This window comes from Chaetomium globosum, genomic scaffold (assembly GCF_000143365.1).
Source record: "Chaetomium globosum CBS 148.51 scaffold_8 genomic scaffold, whole genome shotgun sequence".
Lineage (NCBI taxonomy): Eukaryota > Fungi > Ascomycota > Sordariomycetes > Sordariales > Chaetomiaceae > Chaetomium > Chaetomium globosum.
Window position 1 is genome coordinate 54,917 of NT_165983.1, and position 21,665 is coordinate 76,581.

At 54.5% G+C, this 21,665-nt stretch overlaps 6 protein-coding genes across 6 annotated transcripts; 4 read left to right on the forward strand and 2 right to left on the reverse strand.

Annotated features, from left to right (window-relative positions):
* Window positions 1-25: 25 nt before the first annotated feature.
* On the forward strand, window positions 26-4,863 carry CHGG_10740 (uncharacterized protein; the record flags this gene model as incomplete). Its single annotated transcript, XM_001226006.1, has 6 exons — window positions 26-1,044; window positions 1,161-1,297; window positions 1,467-2,060; window positions 2,198-3,134; window positions 3,563-4,136; window positions 4,285-4,863. 6 exons carry the CDS (start codon window positions 26-28, stop codon window positions 4,861-4,863), a joined length of 3,840 nt encoding a protein of 1,279 aa, XP_001226007.1.
* Window positions 4,864-5,398: 535 nt separating this feature from the next.
* Window positions 5,399-9,154, reverse strand: CHGG_10741 (uncharacterized protein; the record flags this gene model as incomplete). The annotated part of the gene is made up of 5 exons (XM_001226007.1): window positions 5,399-6,755; window positions 7,081-7,229; window positions 7,326-7,555; window positions 8,464-8,621; window positions 8,847-9,154. 5 exons carry the CDS (start codon window positions 9,152-9,154, stop codon window positions 5,399-5,401), a joined length of 2,202 nt encoding a protein of 733 aa, XP_001226008.1.
* Window positions 9,155-10,620: 1,466 nt separating this feature from the next.
* On the forward strand, window positions 10,621-12,696 carry CHGG_10742 (uncharacterized protein; the record flags this gene model as incomplete). The annotated part of the gene is made up of 4 exons (XM_001226008.1): window positions 10,621-10,801; window positions 10,882-11,367; window positions 11,446-11,643; window positions 12,020-12,696. The coding sequence occupies 4 exons, from the start codon at window positions 10,621-10,623 to the stop codon at window positions 12,694-12,696; spliced, it is 1,542 nt and encodes a 513-aa protein (XP_001226009.1).
* Window positions 12,697-12,935: 239 nt separating this feature from the next.
* Window positions 12,936-14,003, forward strand: CHGG_10743 (uncharacterized protein; the record flags this gene model as incomplete). Its single annotated transcript, XM_001226009.1, has 2 exons — window positions 12,936-13,354; window positions 13,415-14,003. The coding sequence occupies 2 exons, from the start codon at window positions 12,936-12,938 to the stop codon at window positions 14,001-14,003; spliced, it is 1,008 nt and encodes a 335-aa protein (XP_001226010.1).
* Window positions 14,004-14,113: 110 nt separating this feature from the next.
* CHGG_10744 (uncharacterized protein) lies at window positions 14,114-15,992 on the reverse strand (the record flags this gene model as incomplete). The annotated part of the gene is made up of 3 exons (XM_001226010.1): window positions 14,114-14,404; window positions 14,478-15,021; window positions 15,148-15,992. 3 exons carry the CDS (start codon window positions 15,990-15,992, stop codon window positions 14,114-14,116), a joined length of 1,680 nt encoding a protein of 559 aa, XP_001226011.1.
* A 3,486-nt stretch (window positions 15,993-19,478) lies between these two features.
* On the forward strand, window positions 19,479-21,322 carry CHGG_10745 (uncharacterized protein; the record flags this gene model as incomplete). The annotated part of the gene is made up of 3 exons (XM_001226011.1): window positions 19,479-19,628; window positions 19,766-20,177; window positions 20,277-21,322. 3 exons carry the CDS (start codon window positions 19,479-19,481, stop codon window positions 21,320-21,322), a joined length of 1,608 nt encoding a protein of 535 aa, XP_001226012.1.
* Window positions 21,323-21,665: the final 343 nt, after the last annotated feature.

The following is a 21,665-nucleotide window of genomic DNA, read 5'->3' on the forward strand; positions in this document are numbered from 1 at the left end:
GGCGATCAACGAACAACGAGACGAAATGTACCGAATGATTACCGAGCAGCGAAACACGATTGGCGAACTACGCGAGGTGATTTGCAAGCAGCACGACGCGATTCAAGAACTACATCGCCAACTTGCAGACACCAGGACCCAGCTGTCTGAAGAACTGAGACAAGCGCGGGATCAGATTGATACCCTTCAACGCCACCCGGTAGCCATGGCTTCGTCCCAACCAAGCGCAAGAGGGTCATACGCCGAAGTCGCTCGCACCCCACCATCAAGCCAGCCAAGCGGTGTGCGCACCCTCTCCTCGCGAAACACGACGCCTTCATCCTTTACCGACACGTTGTTCTGTACGATCGATACATCTAGAGTGGAGGAGAAAGAGAAGGGAAACGTCCAGGTGGCGGACATTAGAAAGGCAATCGAGACAGAGGCCAGGGCACAGGAAAGCATGGGAGACTGGCGTTGCGCTGCGGTTGTGAAGGAGGCCCGAAACCCGGACCGAGTCAGAGTAATTTGCCAGGGACGAAGGCGAGGTCCAGCTCGTCAAGGAAGCGGCAGAGAAGATCAGTGTTCCTGGAGTGCGGGTATTGAGAGACCAGTTGTACCCGGTGAGGGTAGACAATGCCAACCGGAACAGCGGTCCTCGATGCGGACGGGAAACATCCTGCCGGGAGCCGCAGAGGCGCTAGGGACAGAGAACGACGTCAACATTGCGAAGATTGCCTGGCTCAGCAGGAAGGATACAAGCAAGGCCTACGGCTCGATGGTTGTCTACGTGACGAAGGGCAGCGAAGCAAGGCGACTTCTAGACGGGCGTTACTTCCATCTCGCCGGAGAATCCGCTTACACGACCGTTTTCGCGCCCCGGGAAGGCCCAATCCAGTGCTACAGATGCCAGGAGATCGGCCATAAGGCCTTCGCCTGCAAAAAGCCGCAAAGATGCGGAAGGTGTGCGGAACAGGGTCACCACCACAAGACGTGTCAGTCCGTGGTCCTGAAGTGCGTGCTATGCAGAGGATTCCACACGAGTCATTTAGCAAGAACTGTCGGGTACGCTGGTTGAACAATGGGGCCCAAGACGCTTAAGATCCTTCAGCTCAACGTCCGCAAACGGAGAGAAGTGCAGCAGAGTCTGCTAAACGACGAGGGACTCAAGGACTTCGCAGTGCTGGCCATCTCCGAACCATATGCCAGGCTGATCGAAGGCTCGGTGACGACGGTCCCAATGAGTCATCACAACTGGACGAAGCTTATACCAACGACAAGACGAGAAACCACGTGGCCAATTCGGAGCATGCTATGGGTACGAAGCGATATAGAGGTCGAGCAGATTCCAGTGCCGTCGGCAGACCTCACCGCAGCACGCATTCGGCTCCCAGATCGGGCAGTCGCTGATGGTGTCAGTGTATGTGGAGGGTGGTAGTGACGATAGCACTGGAAGATGCAATGAGGGAAATTGACCGACTGATTAGGAGGTTTCGAAACGGAACAGGGACGAGAACGGATATCATCCTGGCGGGCGATTTTCAACCGCCACGACCAGCTTTGGGGAGGGGACGATGTCTCACCACGGAGACAAGGCGAGGGAGACCGCATCATCAACCTCATGGACGAACACTCCCTCTGCAGCCTCCTCCCAAGAGGCACGAAGACGTGGCAGTCAGGCGACATTGAGAGCACAATCGACCTGGTACTGGCCTCTGCAGAACTAGCAGACCAACTACTCAGATGCACGATTCACCCCTGCGACCATGGCTCAGACCACAGAGCAATCGAGACAGCTTTTGACACCACGGTGGAGGACCGTCCCAGTGAGACGAGGTTCCTCTTCAAGAACGCGCCCTGGGCGGAAATTAGGACTAGGGTGGCAGCAAACCTCGAACGCATCCCCTGGGACGGCAATGTCCAGCAGCAGACGGACAGGCTCATGGCAGCGGTAACCGAGGCGGTCTACGGCCTGACACCTAAAGCCAAACCCTCACCATACGCCAAGCGGTGGTGGACAACGGACCTGACACGGCTTCGCCAGACATACACGTTTTGGAGAAACCAGGCGAGATCTCGACGTACGGATTGGGCAAACAGCACCAGAGCTCGAACAACGAGCCAGGATGGCAGCCAAAGAGTACCACGACGCCATCCGCAGACAGAAGAGTTCGCATTGGAACGACTTCCTGGCCGATGACGCTAACATTCTGGCAAGCAACGAAGTACCTGCAAACCGGCAGCGGCACGATGGGCGATAAGATACCCCCGCTCGTCCGACCCGATGGCTCCATCACGGAGGGTAAAGCAGAACAAGCGCAGGAGTTACTCACCGCCTTCTTCCCACCTTTGCCAGCGAGAATCGAAGACGAGGGCCAACGACCTCAACGGGCGCCGGTACACATGCCAGACCTAACAATGGAGGAGATAGAACAAAAGGTCCTGTCCGCTAAGCCATGGAAGGCGCCCGGGGAAGACGGTCTACCGGCAATGGTATGGAGACAGCTCTGGCCAGTGGTCAAAGACAGGGTGCTCCATTTATTCCGGACGTCGCTTCGAGACGGCGACATCCCCAGCCAGTGGAAGAATGCCAAGATCATCCCATTGAAGAAGCCAGGGAAGAGCGATTACACTCTAGCCAAGTCCTGGAGACCCATCTCGCTGCTCTCCACGCTAGGTAAGATACTAGAGGCAGTCATTGCGGAGCGTTTATCCCATGCTGTGGAGACCTGCGGCCTTCTACCCGCCAACCACTTCGGAGCCAGGAAGAGACGCTCGACCGAACAGGCTCTCCTTCTGCTTCAGGAACACATCTACAAAGCATGGAGAGCTAGGAAAGTGCTCAGTCTGGTCAGCTTCGATGTCAAGGGCGCATACAATGGGGTCTTCAAAGACAGGCTTCTCCAGAGGCTCAAGGCAAGAGGGATACCTGAATCCCTGGTCAAGTGGATCGACGCCTTCTGCTCCAAGCGCACAGCGACCATTGCCGTAAACGGGTTCACATCTGGACGGCAAGAGCTGCCCCAAGCGGGTCTTCCGCAAGGATCGCCGCTGTCTCCAGTGTTATTCCTCTTCTTCAACGCCGACCTAGTGCAGCACAAGATCGACGCGAACGGAGGCGCAATTGCCTTCGTGGAACGACTACACTGCCTTGGGTAACGGGCCCGTTCAGCGGGAGTCGAACCGCACTGGAATCCAAGCTATCATCGACAAAGCCCTTGACTGAGGAGAAACGGAGCGGTGCGCAGTTTGAAGGCGAAAAGACAGCCATCATACACTTCACGAGGAACATGGAGCGATTTTCAGAACAACCGTTCTCGGTCAAAGGCGAAGTGGTCAAACCGAAGGAAAGTGCGAAAATCCTAGGTGTCGTGATGGGATCGCGAACTCCGCTACAAGCAGCACATTGCTAGGGACGGCAGCTAAGGGCCTCGCAGCCGCTCTGGCCCTGAAGAGGCTGAAGATGCTTTCCCCGCGGACAGCGAGACAGCTATTTGTTGCGACAGTAGCCCCGGTCATGGACTACGCTGCCAATGTCTGGATGCATGCGTGCGGGGAAAAGGCGACTGAGCTGGCTGAACAGGGCGCAGAAAATCGGGGCCCTGGCCATCACGGGAGCCTTTCGAACCGCGGCAACAGCCGTGGTGGAAGCTGAAGCGAGCATCTACCCCGTACGAGAACGACACGCCCAGGCGGCAGCCAGTCTGTGGATCAACATCCACACGCTGCCCGGAACGCATCCCCTTGCCATGAAGAAAGTCCGGAACACCGTACGATTCGTATCTCCGCTGCAGAAAATTGCCCGTGTGGCCGAAGGAGTACGAGTTGACCGGATGGAGACAATCCAGGAATACGCCGTCCCGCCCTGGGTACCTCGCCTACGACCGACGCTCGAAGCCGATCGAGGGAAGGCGGCCGAGATGGTCAACAAAATTTCGGGAATCGTGATCGCAACCAGCTCATCCGTAAAGAAGGGCATTGTTGGCATGGGCGGCCTTGCACGGGATACTCTCTTCAACAGAACTAGCGAGACTGTGACAAACTATGCTGTTGTTCTTGGGACAAGGGAAGAGCAGAACCCATATACAGCAGAGCTAGCAGCCATCGCAATGGCCCTGGAGAAGTTACCGGCTAGCATCTGCCACAGGCACATCACCGTGATCACTAGGAACCAGTCAGCGCTGGCAGCAGTTGGACAGCCGCGGCAGCAATCCGGCCAAAGCATCATACGGCAAATCTACGACTTGGCCAGGCTGCACCGACAAAGAGGGAACTCGGTCAACTTTCTGTGGATGACCAGCGGAGATTGACTTCGCGCTGGGGTCAGATGCCAAGGCAGCAGCCCAGAGAGCGTCGAAGCAAGGACGCACACCCGACTCCCAAATACCCCAGGCCAAGTCTACCGCGATGAGGCTGGCAATGGAAAGACAACGGGCGACAAGAGTTCTACCTGTAAGCGTGGGCAAGTTCTCAAAGGCCATGGACGCAGCACTACCAGGCAAGCACACGCGCCATCTCTATGACAAGCTGAAGCGAAGGGAGGCCTGCGTATTGGCGCAGCTCCGAACCGGAATGGCGAGACTAAACGGTTTTTTGAGCAGGATTGGGGCGGTCGAGTCAGACCTTTGTGCCTGTGGACAAGCGAGGGAATCAGTGGAACACTTTCTTTTCCGATGCTTGAGATGGACAGCTCTGAGGGAAGACATGCTGCAATGCACAGTGGCAAGACGAGGAAGCCTCTCGTTCTATCTGGGAGGGAAAGCGCCATCAGATACAAGGCATTGGTCACCAGATATGAAGGCAGTCCGGGCGACGATCAAATACGCAATGGCAACAGGAAGGCTGGAGCTGAATGAGGAGGAGAGTCTAGACCAGTCACAGTAGAAGAAGCCGACACTCAACACCACGAGCCTCAACCACGAGCCTTAACCAGCAGGGTCCCGTTTTAACTGCTGAAGATAGGACGCTGAACACTTGGAGAAAGTAGCCTCCAAGTTGATCTGCTAACAACAACCAAGGCAAGAGGTAAATGGTGCAGCGAGAAAGAGGGAAGAAGTAGGGGGCTTGTACGAGTTAAAGGCAAACCGATTTGATCCGGATGTAGTTAGCGTGCTAAGGCCCTATAGGCCCAGTGCCTCCGGGCGAAATAAATTCCATCCATCCATCTAACGACGTCCTCGACACCTGAACCACAGGCGCCGCCAGCGACGAGCGCTCAGTCTTCCTCAGTCAGACACATCACGGACCCGATGGTATCGATGCGTTGAGATCGTCTTGCCTTTCCCATACTTCCCGGCTAAATCACAACGATAATTCCGAAACGGACCTCCGTGATTATGCAAGTGAAGTCGCGTACGGTCAGTTTACGGCTTCATTTATGCTTTCTGCTATGTCCGACTTCGATAGCCGGTATTCACTTTCACGCAATATCTGTTTCATGTGTCGGCCAAAGGTCCATAGTTATGTCCTGCAAATATGTGTTCCAGGTATCGAAAGGAGACCAAGGCGCGATATCCCGGGCCACAATCGACCCGGGTATCAGCGGTCCGCCACTAACGGAACCCAGATCTACCAGGTCGCTAGGGACCCAAGAAGCCCTCTCACCCGTCGGGTCTGCCGTTGCAATATCTCTCGTAGTGGTGGACGCTGCTGCGGTTATGTCCCCCATTCCCTGAGCATGGGCAGTCATGCCGGCCGTAGGAGCGGCCTCCTGAGGGCGTGCGTTAATCTCTGACGCCCTTTCTAACAGTTGAGCCAAGTTACTCGCTCCCACGGCGGCCATGTTGCTCGCCGCAGAAAGCATGCTTAAGCGCTGGTGCGCCGCTTTGGCGGCCTGCAAACACTCGGGCTGCGTAACGACACACATTCTCCTGTGTAAAGGGTCGGCTTTGAGCGTACCAGGGCGGGGGATGTGATGTTGGGGGATTTCTTCTGGGAAGGTCGGATCCATGGACAGAGAGACAAGAAGCACAGCAGCTTCGAAGATCGAAAACACGAGCCCGGAAATACGGGTTAAGCAGCCCCCAAACAAGGTCTGTATTTGCGTGGCGCTGTCCAGGACATGTAGCGCGGCGGCGGCGAGCTTCCTCTTGTGCAGGCTCAGTAGCATCGACTTGTACGGGTCGAGGGGTCCAATCCGCCTGACAAGCAGTGGCCTGAAATTCCAACACATCGACTCGTAGATAGCCAGGTAAAGAAGCTTCCGCTGTAGCGGCAGCTTTGGAAAACGATTATCCCACGTCTCGTCGGGATCAACGAGGGCAAAGGCGGACGGTAGCTGAGCGAGGTAGTAGCCACAGAATCTGTCATACCGCGCTTCCGCTGCCATCGTGTCGTACTCTGTGCCTTGTGTGGCACCAATGCCGCGCCAGAACTCGGCTAGGTCGGCTTGGAGGAGACGCTCGGTGAATTGATCCGGCACGTCGCCGGCAGCTGGTTCTATGCCATCTCCACTTCGCAAGAGGTCCAGTTGTGGCCGGTTCCCCGGGCGAAGGCGTCCAGGAAATAGAGGAAGGCGATCGAGCTGGCGAGAAAGCAGACTGTCCCAGATATAGAGATTACAAAATGTTCTGCGTTCCATCTCACGAATTGTCTCGTTAGAGGATTCCCATGGACTCCTAGGAGCATCGCGATGTATTCCGAGATTCTGTGCGGCCCGGATGGTGCGGTTCAAACCCTCCCAGAAAGCACTCGTACTACCTTCCACTTGATGTTGGAGGCTGAGGAAAGCTAGATGCTGGACGCGAATCAGAGAGGCTCGGCTATCCGTTGCTGTGCTGATGGCAGCGAGGTTATCGACTATCTCATCGCAGATGTTCCGGACATCAGAGAGTAGGACCCCGCGTATTTTGTCGAGAGGGTAGGTAGGCGACGGAAGAAAGCGCAAAGTGTAGGCGCAGACGCGCAAAATCAGGATAACAAAATCCAATTCTGCTATGAGTGTCACCCGTTCTTGCAGCCACCATGAGTGATACTTTGGCAAGAACCAAGGAACTTGCACTAATTGGTCCATCCTGTTATCCGAACTTGGGTCAGACGGTTGAAGGGGAGGCCATGCCGGAGCGAATAGGGGTAGTGGTGAGGAGAACCAAGGCGACGAACCAGTTTACTTCGGCTATAAAATATTGGACTAGAAAGTCCACTATCTGACGGTCGGGCATCCGCTCCATGTTGCGATAAATCTCGTCGGCTACCTCGGGGCTGAGGGTAGGGGGATTGTCAGGAGCACTGTCAAAGCCGTCCAACCGCAGCTGAAAATCGAATCGGATCAAATTAACGTCTTTCATTTCATTACTTTGCATACGGTTCGACCTCGGGGAAACTGAGGTAACTGGCATGATCCTCACCTTTCGAATTAGAGCTAGCGTGTTGCTGGAACTGCCTTCAGAGTAACCAAACGCTTCCGCCAACGGCAAACCGGACCATGGCCCAGTGGCTGTCGCTGGTTTAGCCGCGTTTGTTTTACACTCCCTTCGCGAACTTGACAGTTGCGAACCAGTTGGATTCTTTCCACTCTCCCGTGGTCTCTCCTCGGTTTCGGACTCCGGAAAGGCACTCGGGCTTGCCGGCTGGATGTCTATCGTACAGTGATAAACACATTCCTCGACACACTTTCGCCGAGTACAATGATTACAAGGGGATTCTCGATTGCACTGTGATATATTAGACTACCTGCCCAAAGTTTCAGATCCCTTTGTGCAACTGCGACGGGGAAGAAAGGGCGAGAAGTCTGACCTTTTGTTTCCTGGTATAGCAGGGCATGCAAGAAGAAATAACACGTTTGCGCGGATTCATTGTTAACGTGATACCGCAAAGCTCACTATTAACGGCGGCATTAAGAAACGATAGGAGAGAAAAGAAATAATCACAAAGTAAATCTCCATCTTATTACCTACTCATAGTTAGCAGATGGGGACTGCAGCTTCTTATTTGTCAGCAGCTGAGCTGACAAATTCCCCTAGGCATCAAGGAAGCTAGCAAACATTGAACATGCACATTCGAGTAAGGGAGGTTGCGTTCGGCTCACCAAATGATATCTAGCCTTATGAAAAACCTAAACTTGACATTGAAGGAAGTAATCTCAAGTGCATATGGAAAACCAACACTGACTAGTCTCACAGGGGCAATAAACAGCGTATCAAGGCAATAACTACATACATATTATTAACAAGGTGCTCCTTCTTGCCCGATATAATTTATATCACCAAGAGAGCAAACTACCACGGAACATTGGTCCCATCATACACATTCCACTTTCCTTCTCGAGGTTTCTCCCAGCCCTTAAACAAAAAACCCTTAGTAAGGTGACCCAACTTGTTGCTCCTGTCCCTCCCTTTAAAAATAATGTCCAACGAAGACCTTGGGCCCCCTCCTTCGGGCGGTCAAGTCGGCCATGTCACCGCCTCCTAGGTCAGTTTTCATCCACTAAACAATATCCATTATCAGCGTTGAGTCTTGTCGAAGAGGGGAAAAGGAAGAGCATACGCCCGGGGCAGAGAGCGATGAAGGAAAATCCTTCCCTCTCGTACTCGAGAGCGTACTGGACGGTAAGCGCATTCATGGCTGTCTTCGAGATCTTGTAGGCGGGCGCCGGGAGCGCAGCACCTGCACCGGCTAGCGCAATGGAACCCAGTGTGGTGGAGCTGGGTCACTGTCAGGGCCTGAAGCGATGAAGTAGGGACTTTGAAGGCTTTCTCAGCTTACATATTGGCAACCTTCTTGAGGGTGCCTTTTTTCAGAAGTGGCAGGAATTCACGAGTGACCCAGTGGACACCCAAGCACGTTGATGGCGAAGCTGCTCTCGAGATTATCCCTAAAGGAAACTTAGCACACCGTGACATCGAACATTTCAGGCAGCAAAGGCTCACATTGTCGGGACCCCACCAGGCGCATATTGACACACTCCGGCATTGTTTATCAGGATGTCCAACCCCTTGCCTCCAAGCTTCGATTCGACTTGGGCTGCGGCCTTGTTGATGGAGGCTTGGTCGGTGACATCAAGCTGGAGGAGGATTACCCGGTCAGGGAACTTTTGGGTGAGCTCGTCCAACGCAGGGGAATCTCCCCGCGCAGTCGCAAATATTCTGCCAATGTTGGAGGCGGGAAAGGAAATAAGTTCGCGAGCTAGCGCAAGGCCAAACCCTCGAGAGGCGCCAGTGATGAGAACGGAAGACATTGTGATCTTGATGAGTAAAATTGGAGGGTGGTGTAGGGTGAATTGTTGATGTGATACCGAGAGTGCTGACGAACAATGATTCTTTTAACTGATCACCTTTTACACTATCGTCGTCGGTCCATCGGTGCTGAGCCAAATCCATATTTGTCAGCCAGTGGCCGAGAAACAGCCAAACTCAGCCAGACAACAGCTGAATGAACCCTGTGGGACAGTTCAAAAGCTTTCATCATTGGTCAAGTTCGAGCGGTCGGACTCAGAGATGGTGTGGAAAGGCATGCAAGACCCCGAAAGAGCTTGAGGGCACGTTCACACTGCCGAGTTCAAGACCTCTCTCATTGGACCATTGCACAGGAATCAGGATGTCACTTTGCAAGGGGTTCCCCGCCGACAGCCGACGCCCGATGCGATGCCCGATAAACGACAAGGCACTTTTCGCCAACGTGCCCTGGTTTCATTTCCATCGGCCGATGACCCGATTAGTATATGCTCTATCGGCCGATGGCCCGCTTGATACAGATTTGCATGGCGCGTCAAGCGGCTCAAGAGACCACAAGACTCCATTTACCAGTGCCGGCGTGGCTACCTACCTTAGGTACCTAAAGTTGACGAAATATTCAGAACCAAGCAAAGACTACACAAACTACTTGGATAGAAATTCGTGAGAAAGCAACAGAGTCTGCCCCGCCAAGCCCCAATACAATTGGATGGAAACCCCCTTACTATCCACGGTCAAGAGTACACTGCCACTTATTGCCCATGCACTTTCAGCGATCTAGGACGTTAGTTTCATTAACTGGGTAGAAATGACAGGTACCTAATAGTAATGGGATGCATCTTATCGAAGATGATTCTCCGCCCCATACACATCACCATTCACGACACTCATTTATATCGAATCTAGGAAACCAGACTATCTGCAGCAATACGCTGAAGTTGAGAAAGGGACGTGGCTTGCTGATTTGCGTGTCCTGTTTGGTGTGCCAAGCACGGGCTGTTGTCCGAGGAAGTCCGAGGTGCCCCCAAAAACAGGACTGAATATTGATAGTAGTTGACACCCAGGTCTGTCAACTCATTCGCCAGATTGGAGACTGTATCTTGCAGATAGGGACCTCTTGGCTATTGTAGTTTTCGGGACCTGCAAGTCTTCTGTGCCGGGATTTCGTTACCTATTACGGACTGCCATTCGCCCGTCCAGGCCTAGATTCCAACCACGCCGCATGATGCAGTAGCTCCATCACGCCCTGAGTCCAATTGGCAGCTGTGCCGTATAAATCCGGGACGGCTCGTTGAATGTGTGCGTTCACACTAAACCTTGTTAGTTAATTAAGGGCTTGCTCGAGGGGGTTTGTGCAACCGCCGTTGACCGGAGAAGAGTACATTTAGCATTTACCAGACCCTAGCCGTCCTATGGAACTCGGAGTGCCGTCCGTGCCAGCTGGACTCGCCTCTCCAAAAGATCGCTCATCATGCGCATCAAAGCTGTTATCGCTGTTTACCTCGCCAGTGTCCTTACCGGCAGCTCGGCCACGGTTGACTTTGCTAAAAACGGACAGCCTTCGCGCCGTGATGACACATACGACTTTATCATTGTCGGTGGAGGCATATCGGGATTGGTTGTTGCTAATCGATTGACGGAAGACCGCGTTAGTATGTCATCCCAAGGACCTTTGGGTCCGCAGCTTCGTTGGCACATACATGGCTTAATTGACACTGGAACTCGATGATAGCTTCTGTGCTCGTGATTGAACGAGGCGACTTTGACAACAAGCCCGAGGCTATCATCCCTTACTACGGGAATGCTCTTGATACGAGCGTTTTAATGCGCGTTCCGTCTGCCCCCGACGAGAAACTTGGGAATTTGACTTACTCGGTGGCTGCCGCAGCTGTGGTTGGCGGTGGTTCCATCGTCAACGGCATGGGCTATAACCGCGGAAGCAAAACCGATTACGATGGCTGGGAAGCTCTCGGGAACCCAGGCTGGGGCTGGGACGGTTTGTTCCCCTACTTCCTCAAAAGCACCACCTTCATACCTCCCTCCCCAGAGGCCACTGTGCAATGGAATATCACTTGGGATGCGTCAGCCTACGGCAACGGTCCGTTGCATCTGCACATCCCCAACTTCCAATACCCTGACGTAGCAACTTTTTGGAATGCCTTCCAAAGCGAACCCAATCTTGTCACGGGTAGAGGGTCGAATTTGGGAGCCACTACTGGTGCGTTTTGGAACCCAACCAATATCGACGCGCGGGATATGACACGGTCGACGGCACGAAAAGCCTATTACGATACAGTAAATGCTACACGTACGAATCTCCACCTGCTTCGGGGTCACACCGCAACCGAGATCCTTTTTGCGCCTGGGAAGCAGCTAAGGGCAAATGGAATACGAATCGTCTCACGGCTTGATAACACGACACACAATGTCTACGCAAAGAAGGAAGTGATTCTTGCCGCTGGGGCTCTGATGACGCCGCAGCTGCTTCAGGCGAGTGGGATCGGCCCGGTTACCGTACTCAAGGCTGCTGGAGTCAAGGTGAAGAAGGACATGCCAGCAGTAGGGGCAAATTTCCAAGACCACCCAACCACCTTCATTACGTATGCCCTGGCGAACCAGTCATTCCCAAACCCGGATACCATCATGAAGAATGCAACCTATAACGCCACCGTATGGGACGAGTACTTCAACAACAAGACGGGGCCCATTGCTGCTTCAACCGCCACTACAATTCTGTATTTCAGCCGGCCCCAACTTGAATCACCGGCGGCAGCAGCAGCCCTCGTTACACGGCTCCTAGCACAGAAGTTATCAGCGTACCTTTCCACCTTCGTACGGAGCGTCCGTCGCGTTGGTACGCGGTTTCGAAGCGCAGCGGGCCGTTCTGGCGGGTCAACTCAACAGCTCGTCATCTGCCATCACCATGTGGGCTGTGAGCGGCAGCGGCGGTTCCGCGGCGTCGTTGTACAAACCACTATCCCGCGGCACTGTCACACTCAACCCGACCGACCCTAACGGGCTACCCATCGTCACTTACAACACTTTCATGAACCCAGTCGATAGCGAGAACGTAGTGGCCATCTTCCGGCGCCTACGCGCCTTTTGGCAAAGCTCCCCGCTGGCGCGCCTTGGGCCGTCCGAGGTGGCGCCCGGCCTTCAGTTCCAGACCGACGACGAGATCCTGACGGAGCTGACGACGAACCATGCCCTCTTCCGGCCGACGCTGGCCCACCCGTCGTGCACATGTGCAATGATGCCCGAGCATCTAGGCGGCTGCGTCTCGCCCGATCTTGAAGTGTACGGTGTTCGCAACCTGCGGATTGTTGATGCGAGTATCATGCCCATCATCCCGGCCGGGGGGCTGCAGGGGACTGTATATGCGGTGGCCGAAAAGGCGGCTGACTTGATTAAGAAGCCGGTGGATCGAATGATGAGTGCCAAGTGTTTCTTGGTGTTCAATGGTCAAGATTCGCATCATTCTACCCGTCATAGGCTGTTGCAGAACGAATATCCGGAAACTTTGCGGAATGTCTCCGACTTGAGTTAGCTTGGCTTTGCTGCTACGAATCGCTCGGACACATTCACAACGTCGCAAGCCCACAAGATGGAAACTTCCCGGCAGCTAACCGTAGATGTACTTTATCGGTGAATAAGAGTTGGGCATCGCACTGCCTTTGGTAATTTCATGACCTCGATCGCGTATTTATGATATCCTGTCGTGCTTGCTGAACCACTCACCTACCCGTAGTTTTGTTTCTTATTCTCCCGACATACAGCAACGACGCCATGGCTACCCTCAAAGTTTACGATGCCCTTATCATTGGCGGCGGTCCTGCCGGCCTATCCGCGGCTTTGGCACTGGCACGCGTTCGACGAACCTCGATTCTTTTTGACTCTGGTGACTACCGCAATCAAGGGACCCAAGCCATGCACAGCTTCCTTTCCCGCGACGGCGCCCATCCAGATGAGTTCCGTCACATTGCACGACAACAGATCCAGGACGTCTACTCTGAGCAGGCTTCGTTCATGAAGAGCAAAGTGGTCACAGTCGCGAAGACGGAAATCATATCAGGATATAAAGGATTCGAAGTGACGGACGACTCCCGCCAAACTTTCCGGGGACGGAAGCTCATTCTTGCCACGGGAACCGAAGACATACTCCCAACAGATTTGGAGGGATATAAGGATAACTGGCCAGCGCATATGTAAAATGACTTCAATTCCAAATCCCACTTCCTCACACCCTGACCAACCTTCTCTCACAGTTACCAATGCCCCTTTTGCGACGGCTACGAGCACTCCACCTCACCGATTGGCATCCTAACCTTCCCAAACCCAACCTACGCCCACCTCGCCGTTATGCTCCGATCCCTCAACAAATCTAACCAGCCCATCACAATCTTCACCAATGGCCCGATCCCTTCCGATGACGAACCCACCCTAGCAGCGCTGGCAAACCTCCTCTCCACGACCAGCGACATCCAAACTGACACGCGCCCCATCACCCGCCTCCTCAACAACGGTCCCGGCGCAGCCGGAATCACTCTCGAGTTTGCCACCGGCGACCCTACCACGCTAGGGATGCTCTTCCACCGGCCCGCGACGCGCAGCCGCGGGCACGCGTTAATCGCGCAGCTAGGACTCGAAACCAAGACGGGGACGCCCGAGGGGGAGGTTGTGGTGGTCGATCCTATGGTCTTGCAGACGAGTCTCAGGGGGTGCTTTGTCGCAGGCGATACCCATCAGATGATGAAGCAGGTTGTGGTAGCGGCCGCGGATGGGGTGAGGGCGGCTGGGGGTGTGGTGATGCAGCTTTGTGAAGAGGAGATGGGAAAAAAGGAAATAGAGGGCTAGGGGAAATACTAAACAATGAGAGATGGTCGATGATGCGTATCCATTACCAGAACATAGTCTATTGAATAGTATGCAGGCTTGAACTCATTATACCACCGTGACTCTACGGATTAGCTCGACGCAATGGCGTAGGAAGCAAGCCCGAGTCGCGGGTCTTTGCGCATACATTCCACTGCCGCACGCTCCAACTCCCGCTTAAAAACTTTTCCGGTAGCCGTCAAGGGCCAGCTCTTCATGCCAAGCTGTTCGAGTGTCAAAATTGTCCCTAGGGAATAGCTGGACCCTACAGCATTGATAAAATGCTCCCTCATATCGCCCGGACTGACCCCCTCAGGCAACCGCGCGACAATGGGGTAGGGCACATCGCCATTCATGGGGGAGGGAAGTGCAACTACGCAGGTCTTTCAATATCCATCAGCATACGTTGCAGCAGGAATAATAGTGCTTGAGTGAAAGGGTGAGGTAGGTGTTTACCTGGACATTGAACGCCGCACTGAGGCAGGACTCTATCGTGTGTGGTTGAATGATTCCGGTCACATTCCTGATCAGTTCTTTCTTGCGGCCCACGATGTATACATATCCGGCCTCGTCGAGAACAGAAATGTCGCCTGTCGTAAACCAAGGACCAAATTCATCCTCATAGAAGGTATCGCTCTTGCCCCCTGGCTGCGTGTGCATATACCGTTCGACGGTGCCCTCGGTGCCAACGTGCATCTCTCCCGCTTCACCGAGCGAAGCGACAAGTCCCTTCTCATTGACGACCCTAATCCTGGTTCCAGGCAGCGGCTTCCCACACGATACAACGCCGTTGTAGTTGGGGATGGGGTCGGGCACGCCACCAAGCCACCCAAATAAGCCTGCCACTTCAGACATGCCGAATCCAGGCAGGACGACGGGACCGGGGAGCACCTCGCGTGCCCTGCTCAAAAAGTCCTTGGTGATGATCTCCCCACCAAGGACAATCCGCCGCAACGAAGTGATCTTCTCGAGAGAGAAATTACGGTTCTCTAACAAGAGGCTGAGCTGCGTTCGCATCATACTGATATGAGTGATGCGACAAATCTCGATGGCGCCGATGACAGCGCCCCACGAGAGGTCGGAGCTGGGCAGGACGACGGTATTGCCGCTATTCCAGAAAACGTACGGCATCGTCGATGCCAGAGCGGCGAAATTACCCCCGATAATGACCCCAACGGTGGAGCCAGGTTGAGGGTCCGCCATAGTTGCTGTGCATGCGGCAAGGTTCTTAACTGTCTTAGGCACGCCTTTGGGCGTCCCGGACGAGCCGCTCGTAAAGAAGATCTGTGCCACGCGGTCAAGACGGTCATCCACGTCGGATGGGTTTATGGCGCTCTCGCTGTCGGTAAAGGACATCTCTGCAACATCTGCCAGGCTGATCCACCCGCGCCGCGGCTCGCTCAGGCGCGATAGGCACAGGCCTAGAAAAGGGGGGGTGGTATCGTTACTCGTGCGGGCTGGTTGGGGAGCCGCCTTGGTCTCGTCGACAAGTTGGGCGGCTGCTTCATCTTGCACGACAATGACAGCAGGCATCATGGCAAAGCAGGTGCGGAGCTCCGCCGTTTTTTCCGGCAGCCGGAGGGCCTGGGGCATCTGGCTGATGACGGTGAGGCATCTCACAGCAGACACCCAGAGCAACAGTGCCCATTCGGCGCTGTGGGGGATGAAGCTGAGCAGCGTGGAGTGCGGCGGCACACCATGGCGCGCCAAAACCGTCGCGAGACGAGCGGCGCCGCGTCTCATCTGGGCATACGACCAGGTGAGGATCTCGTCTGGGCCGCGCACCGCCGGCGACTGAACCAGACCTGGCCCAACAAGATGCCCCAGGTGGCCTGGCGGCTGTTGCGCCGAAATCAACGCAGCCCGGTCCGGGTTGACGTCGACGCCGTTCTGGAGAATGGACCAGACGGAGCTTCCATAGGGCGCTTGCGGCCCCCCATCAAGTTGAGCAAGCGATCTGGAGGGTGTCATATCGGATAAGAATGTTGTTCCTCAACTTTCCAAGGTAGAGTAAGGTAGATGGCGCCGATGTTCCGGGACCTTGATCGGGGCAGGTATGTGAGTGGCGTAAGCTACTTAATAAAGGGTCCTGTGTCACTGCGTTGGGCGCAAATGCAGCCACGTCGATCCGCCCCTAGCTGCCGAAGATCGGTGGCAAGTGGCTGGCTCGAGTTTACACCGCCGAGTCGAGAACGGGGTCTCACCTTCATCACGCGCTAATCGCGTCTACTTTCAGGAAAGATCATTGGCCGCTTCCCATGAGGAATGAACACACCAAGCCAATAATCTAGAGTGATCCGGACTTACACAGAAACAAAGAACAAACACTACATCTCCCCTCATTCATCACGTTGCTTACACGACAATCACAGGATGTTAACTCCTTGATGTCACACTCCTTCCACCTCTCCATCACTTCGTAATTTGGGTGATCCATGGTTTTCTAGATGACCCGGGGTTCTTTCAACATTCCATAGCAGATTTAGAGCTGATATGAGGATTCAAGCTTAACTTGGATCGGCCAATTTCATGCACACCTATTAGAGTATTAAATCCACACCAAGGACCAGACGCTCTCGATGTAAGAGAGATGTCACGTGCGGCGGTCGAAATTTAAGTATATTCCGAGAGAGAATGGGCGGCACCGTTCTGGATACACATGGAGAAGTACGAACATGCGTAGTCTCGATCAACATCGACGATAACAAGACGCCGCATTGTGTCAACACAACGATAATGTAAAAAAAAAGACAAGTAGTACCTAACATCTTGGGGATGGTAATTCCACAATTATGATTTGGATCTGGAACGGGCCCATGACCGGGCCCGTCATATAGACACCTCGGTACCTGGCTTTGTTCGAAGCATAGGTACCTACGGTACCGTAGGTGCCTAAGTACTCAACCATGAGTAACCATTTGGGAGAAGCAATAGTTGAGCAAAACGTACACTAGCCCACCAAAGTCCCACCCAGTTTTGGAAGAACGTTCGTAACTTTTAGGGGTTGTTGTATCTCAGGGGACACTGTGGGGCACGAGTTGGAGACGTCCTTGCTCAACCAATTTGTCAATTTGGGTCGGTCTGACAAATGAAGGGGCCACAATCGGACTCCGGAAACCGGACAGTGATCCGATTGTTGTCGATGGTGTCAGCAGCTCACTTAGCGACCCCTGTTCGCACCTTTGATTTATGACCACCGGTCCACCGATAGTTCTCGGCCACAGCGTCCATCATCAACTTGTGTCACCCGTCATACATATGTTAGCGTGTGTCATTACCCCTGTGATGTTTATGGAGTTACAGGTCCATGACCACGGCTCTATGGTTCGGGATTTAAAGGTTCTGGGAAAGATGGTAGGCGCACATTAATGCGAAGCAGACTGGACTTGATTATGCCTGGCAAAATGTGTTGCTTCGTGGGTGTCCAGCGATTGAAAACTTTATTTAGTACCTCTAACGAGCGGTCACTGAACACAACGCTTAAGAAGCCAATACTAGGTACCTTAGTACAGCATATACTATGCAAATACAGAAGCGTGAAACACCCAAAAGACAAAGCTACACGCAGCAACATAACCGTCAATACAGTGACAATTTGTCAGCGGAGCCCAACTTCAACAGAGGTAGGTAAGGTAGTCACAAAATCCCGGGAGCAACGATATCCCTCCTGTAACACATGTCATATTTGTCATCACATGTGTCTTGGTCAGGGGTTGTGGGCCATGAGGGGAGAGTCGTTGTAATCAGTTGAACTCACTACATACATGCCTTTGACGTCTGGACGGGGGGGGCCAATGGTAGTTTATAGGGATGGCGTGACTGGCACGTGGAAAGGTCTGTTTGGCAACAGGAAGGCGATGCCAAGGCGAACCGGATCGATCCCTCGGGTCAGGGATTCTAAGCCTTTAGTACATACAACAGTGGCTCACGCCCCAGTTCAATGGCTTTTATACTAAGCTGAATACGTCATCCTCTGGGGCAACCGTACTCGGTCTTGTTATTCGAGCAAACGTACCCCGAACCTTGGGTGTGAGTAATCCATAATCTCGCAAGCTTCGCCCGCTGCTAAACGAATGTGCTCGCCAGCTCCGCCTTCCTCGAAAGGAAGGTCTTTACACCTCGGGGCAACTTGAATGCCGGAAGATGAGCCAAGGCCGGGCCGAGAACTAACGGTTGAAAAGTGGGAAAGCCGGAGTTAGTAGGGACGAGCGGGAGCTCCCGCGGGAGAAGGATTGCATCGAGCTTGGCTCCATACCAAGGTAAGGTACTTTAGTCAGACCGGGGACCCGAGTTGAAACCCGAGTTAAAGCGCCGTCGGCAATACGACAGCAGTAGTTCCCTACCTCAACGTTAGTATGTAGGTAGGTAACATACAAACCTTGGATGTAAATTAGTTACATAGTGTAAAGGGGCTTAGAAAAACATGAAGCATCTGGGCAGTATATGGACTGCATCTGGGCAGCACCGGGGCAATACCTGGGCAGCGTCAAGGCCGCATCTCGGACTATAAAGCCCTGGTCAGCACTCTACGGATTTTCTCATCATGCGAACAGGCCACTAAATACCCTTTGGTCACTAACGCCGTTATCGGCATTAAGGGGGTTCTGCAGCACTGTGGCACCTGACAGAGCCTGTGAAGCCTCGGTGGTTTTTAAGCAAATCATTGGCCGAAAGGGCACAGCCGGTTTCATTTATCTGCCTCGAGGCTGCATGCCCCGCGCGCCCCACAAAGGAAGACACGCAGCATTTGACAAGCATGCTTGAGGCAAGGTCGGGCGCGCGGCCATATCCGGGGGTGCCAAGTGGGTGCCCTCGTACAAGAGCGGGGCGGCCGCCAAAAATGCTCGACTCTCGAGCCACTTTTCCGCACTCTTTCCACACTTTTCACACACACCCTCCTTCTGGTAGCTTCACAGCTCACACACCCTTCCAACCTAGCCCAAGTTCCACACACCTCGCTAACCCCTCGAAAACACCCCCCCGTCGAGCGTCTGCCCCGCTCGGGCCCCCCGTCGAGCCCCTCCCCGCCTGCACCCTCATGACTCATCTGATTACGATCGATCAAGGTGCGCTTCTTCGACACTCGGCGATGACGGAATCGGGACCTGGGTCGCCGTACCAGTACATTTAAATTCATCCGGCTTATTTTCGCCGCCCCCAACCAAATTGTTAAAACCCCCATCCAGCCCTAAATCCTGTCACGGCGTAGGGGCGGGGCATGTGAGACAGTGCTAGCGACGACGTCTTGCTGGCTGCCTGCAGGATTCAAGAAACGGTTCAATCAGTTCCAGTTGCGGTTCTTGGTTCTTGCTTTGCTCAGGCTGCTCGAGGTGTGTGTCACGGTTACCCTCACACTTCCAGACTCCAGTCACCAGCCGGCTCTTTTTCCATTTCTGCTTGCCTGCCAGTCGGGAAACGGGACTGAGAAAGTCACGGTCGCGTCGGCACACGCACATCATGTTTATTACACTCCGGACTTCAGGAGCCCAAAATGAGGCGGGAGGAGGGATGGAGCAGGTCGTGCGACGCAACGCGGGCCCCAACGGTGTGAAAAATCGAGTCCGCCCGACCCGACGCCCAGCCTGTGTCGCGTGTCAGACGAAAAAGGTAAGTCCATTCTAGGTAATCCTCTCATTTGTCACCCGAAACACACACAAACTTCCCAACCCACAACATCCTCGGCGTCACTGTCACTCACTGGGCTGGGCACCATCTAACGATTACACTTCTCTCGGCCCTCGTAGTTACGGTGCACTGGCAGCCCCCGCAACTGTGATCGGTGCAGAGCCAGATTGGTCGAGTGCGTCTTTCCCGGGAATAGCGGAGGCCAGGACGACCACCGCACACATCCGTCACGGCCCACCAGTTCGTCCAGACTCGAGTGGCAGAAGCTTCCCGAAGTGTCTCCCCAGCAGGGCGATCCCTCCCGCGAATCCACCTCATCGGGTGATGGGGGGGACGGTACGACCCTAGATCCCTCATCTCGGCCGCAGCAGCCGCAGCAGCATCAGCAGCAACAACAACAACAACAACAGCAGCAATCACAGCAACAGCAGCAGCAGCAGCAGCAGCAGCAGGGGCAGCAGACGCAAGTGGGTGTCCCAAGTCCGACAATCCCGGCCGGCGTTGATACGCTGGAGGGAGACTTCTTCGACTGTGAGTTTCCCTTGGGGGTGGACCTGGTGGACCAGGCGGGCCCAGTGGATCAGGCGGGCCAGGCCTGGGCAGCAACACTGACAACTGCCGCGGCTGCAGACGTCATTGACGGGCTGGACATCGATATAGACGATCTTGGCCAAGACGGTGCCCCTGTCGAATCTCGACCGAGCGTGGTTTCCATCCATAGCGGAACCAGTGAAAGTTCGGGCTATCAGCCGAACAAGTCCCCCCAACAGGGACCGTACGACGCCCTGGGCTCCTACTTATCAAGCGCCCTGACCGCCCAAGCAAAGTGCACTGTCACACAAGCCCAGTCCCGAACGGCCCCCGAAACGACCGCCCAGGAACTACCCAGCATGCTTGCCCTCGATGCTGGCCCGCTATCTCCGACCCAATCCTGGGCCCTATCGGGTGTGGCACCCCAGTCCAACCCGAATCGGTCAGGTTCACCGCCGTGCTCCTGTTTGAGCGACCTCGTCCGCGTTGTGCAGCAGCTCGATGACGACGAGTTCCATATCACGACCATGTCCCTGGATCAGGTTTTGCAGCTCCAGAAATGGCTCGTCTTCCAGTGCTGCAAACCGCTCGACTGCCCAAAGTGCCTTGATCTCTCCACCATCCACACGGTCCGCCTCATCCTCTGCGACCGCCTGACCGAGATGTTTGAGTGCATCCACAAGCGCGTCAAGAGCGCAAGCGCCATCCTGACCGGCCAGAACAGCGATTCCAGCAGCCACTCGGCATCATCACAATCGCCCGATTCCCACTCGTCACACCATTCTCTCCATTCCGCGCCGCCGCCCTCGGTTGCCGCGGTTGGTTCCGGGCCGTTGCCCGCCCAGCTCTTTTGCAGCTCCTCCGGTCGCGCAGCCAACGCGGCCGCCTGCAACCCCCTAATGTTCTCGGACGAGTTCCGAAACCAGTATTCCGACGAGGAACAGGTCCACATGATCCGCGTGCTCTTGCGGCTGCAGATCCGAAATTTCCAGAAACTGCTGTTGCGAGTCGAGCGCACCAGCCAGACCGTGGCAAACCAAGCCCGCGCGTCCAAGGTGAAGTCGATGATGGTGCGCCTTTCGAAGGCCGGGGGAGATATTGAGGGTGCTTTACGTGTTGTCTTTCAGGCTTTGTCGATTGGGTGAGGTAAGGGAGGGGAGGGCAAAACTGGAGCGGGATGGAGGAGGCGTTCGAGGGGAAGGCGTTTGGATGGATGTGTATATAAGGTAGTCGGACGGAACCCGGACGGAACTCGAAACTCAAGCTTCTACTGGCCGTCTCTATCTAGACTACGTAGATTGATGTATGTACCATTAGTACACATTCGGTCAAAGACCATCATATCTGCTTCGGAATCTAAAAAAACCAAGGTTACAAAAGGCTCGGCGAACTTTGTCATATTTGTCATACTAGGCAATGACTCGATGAAGCTACCTTTCTCCTCTATGGCGCTGCACCAACTGAAGCACGTTACAACACTGTTCTCCC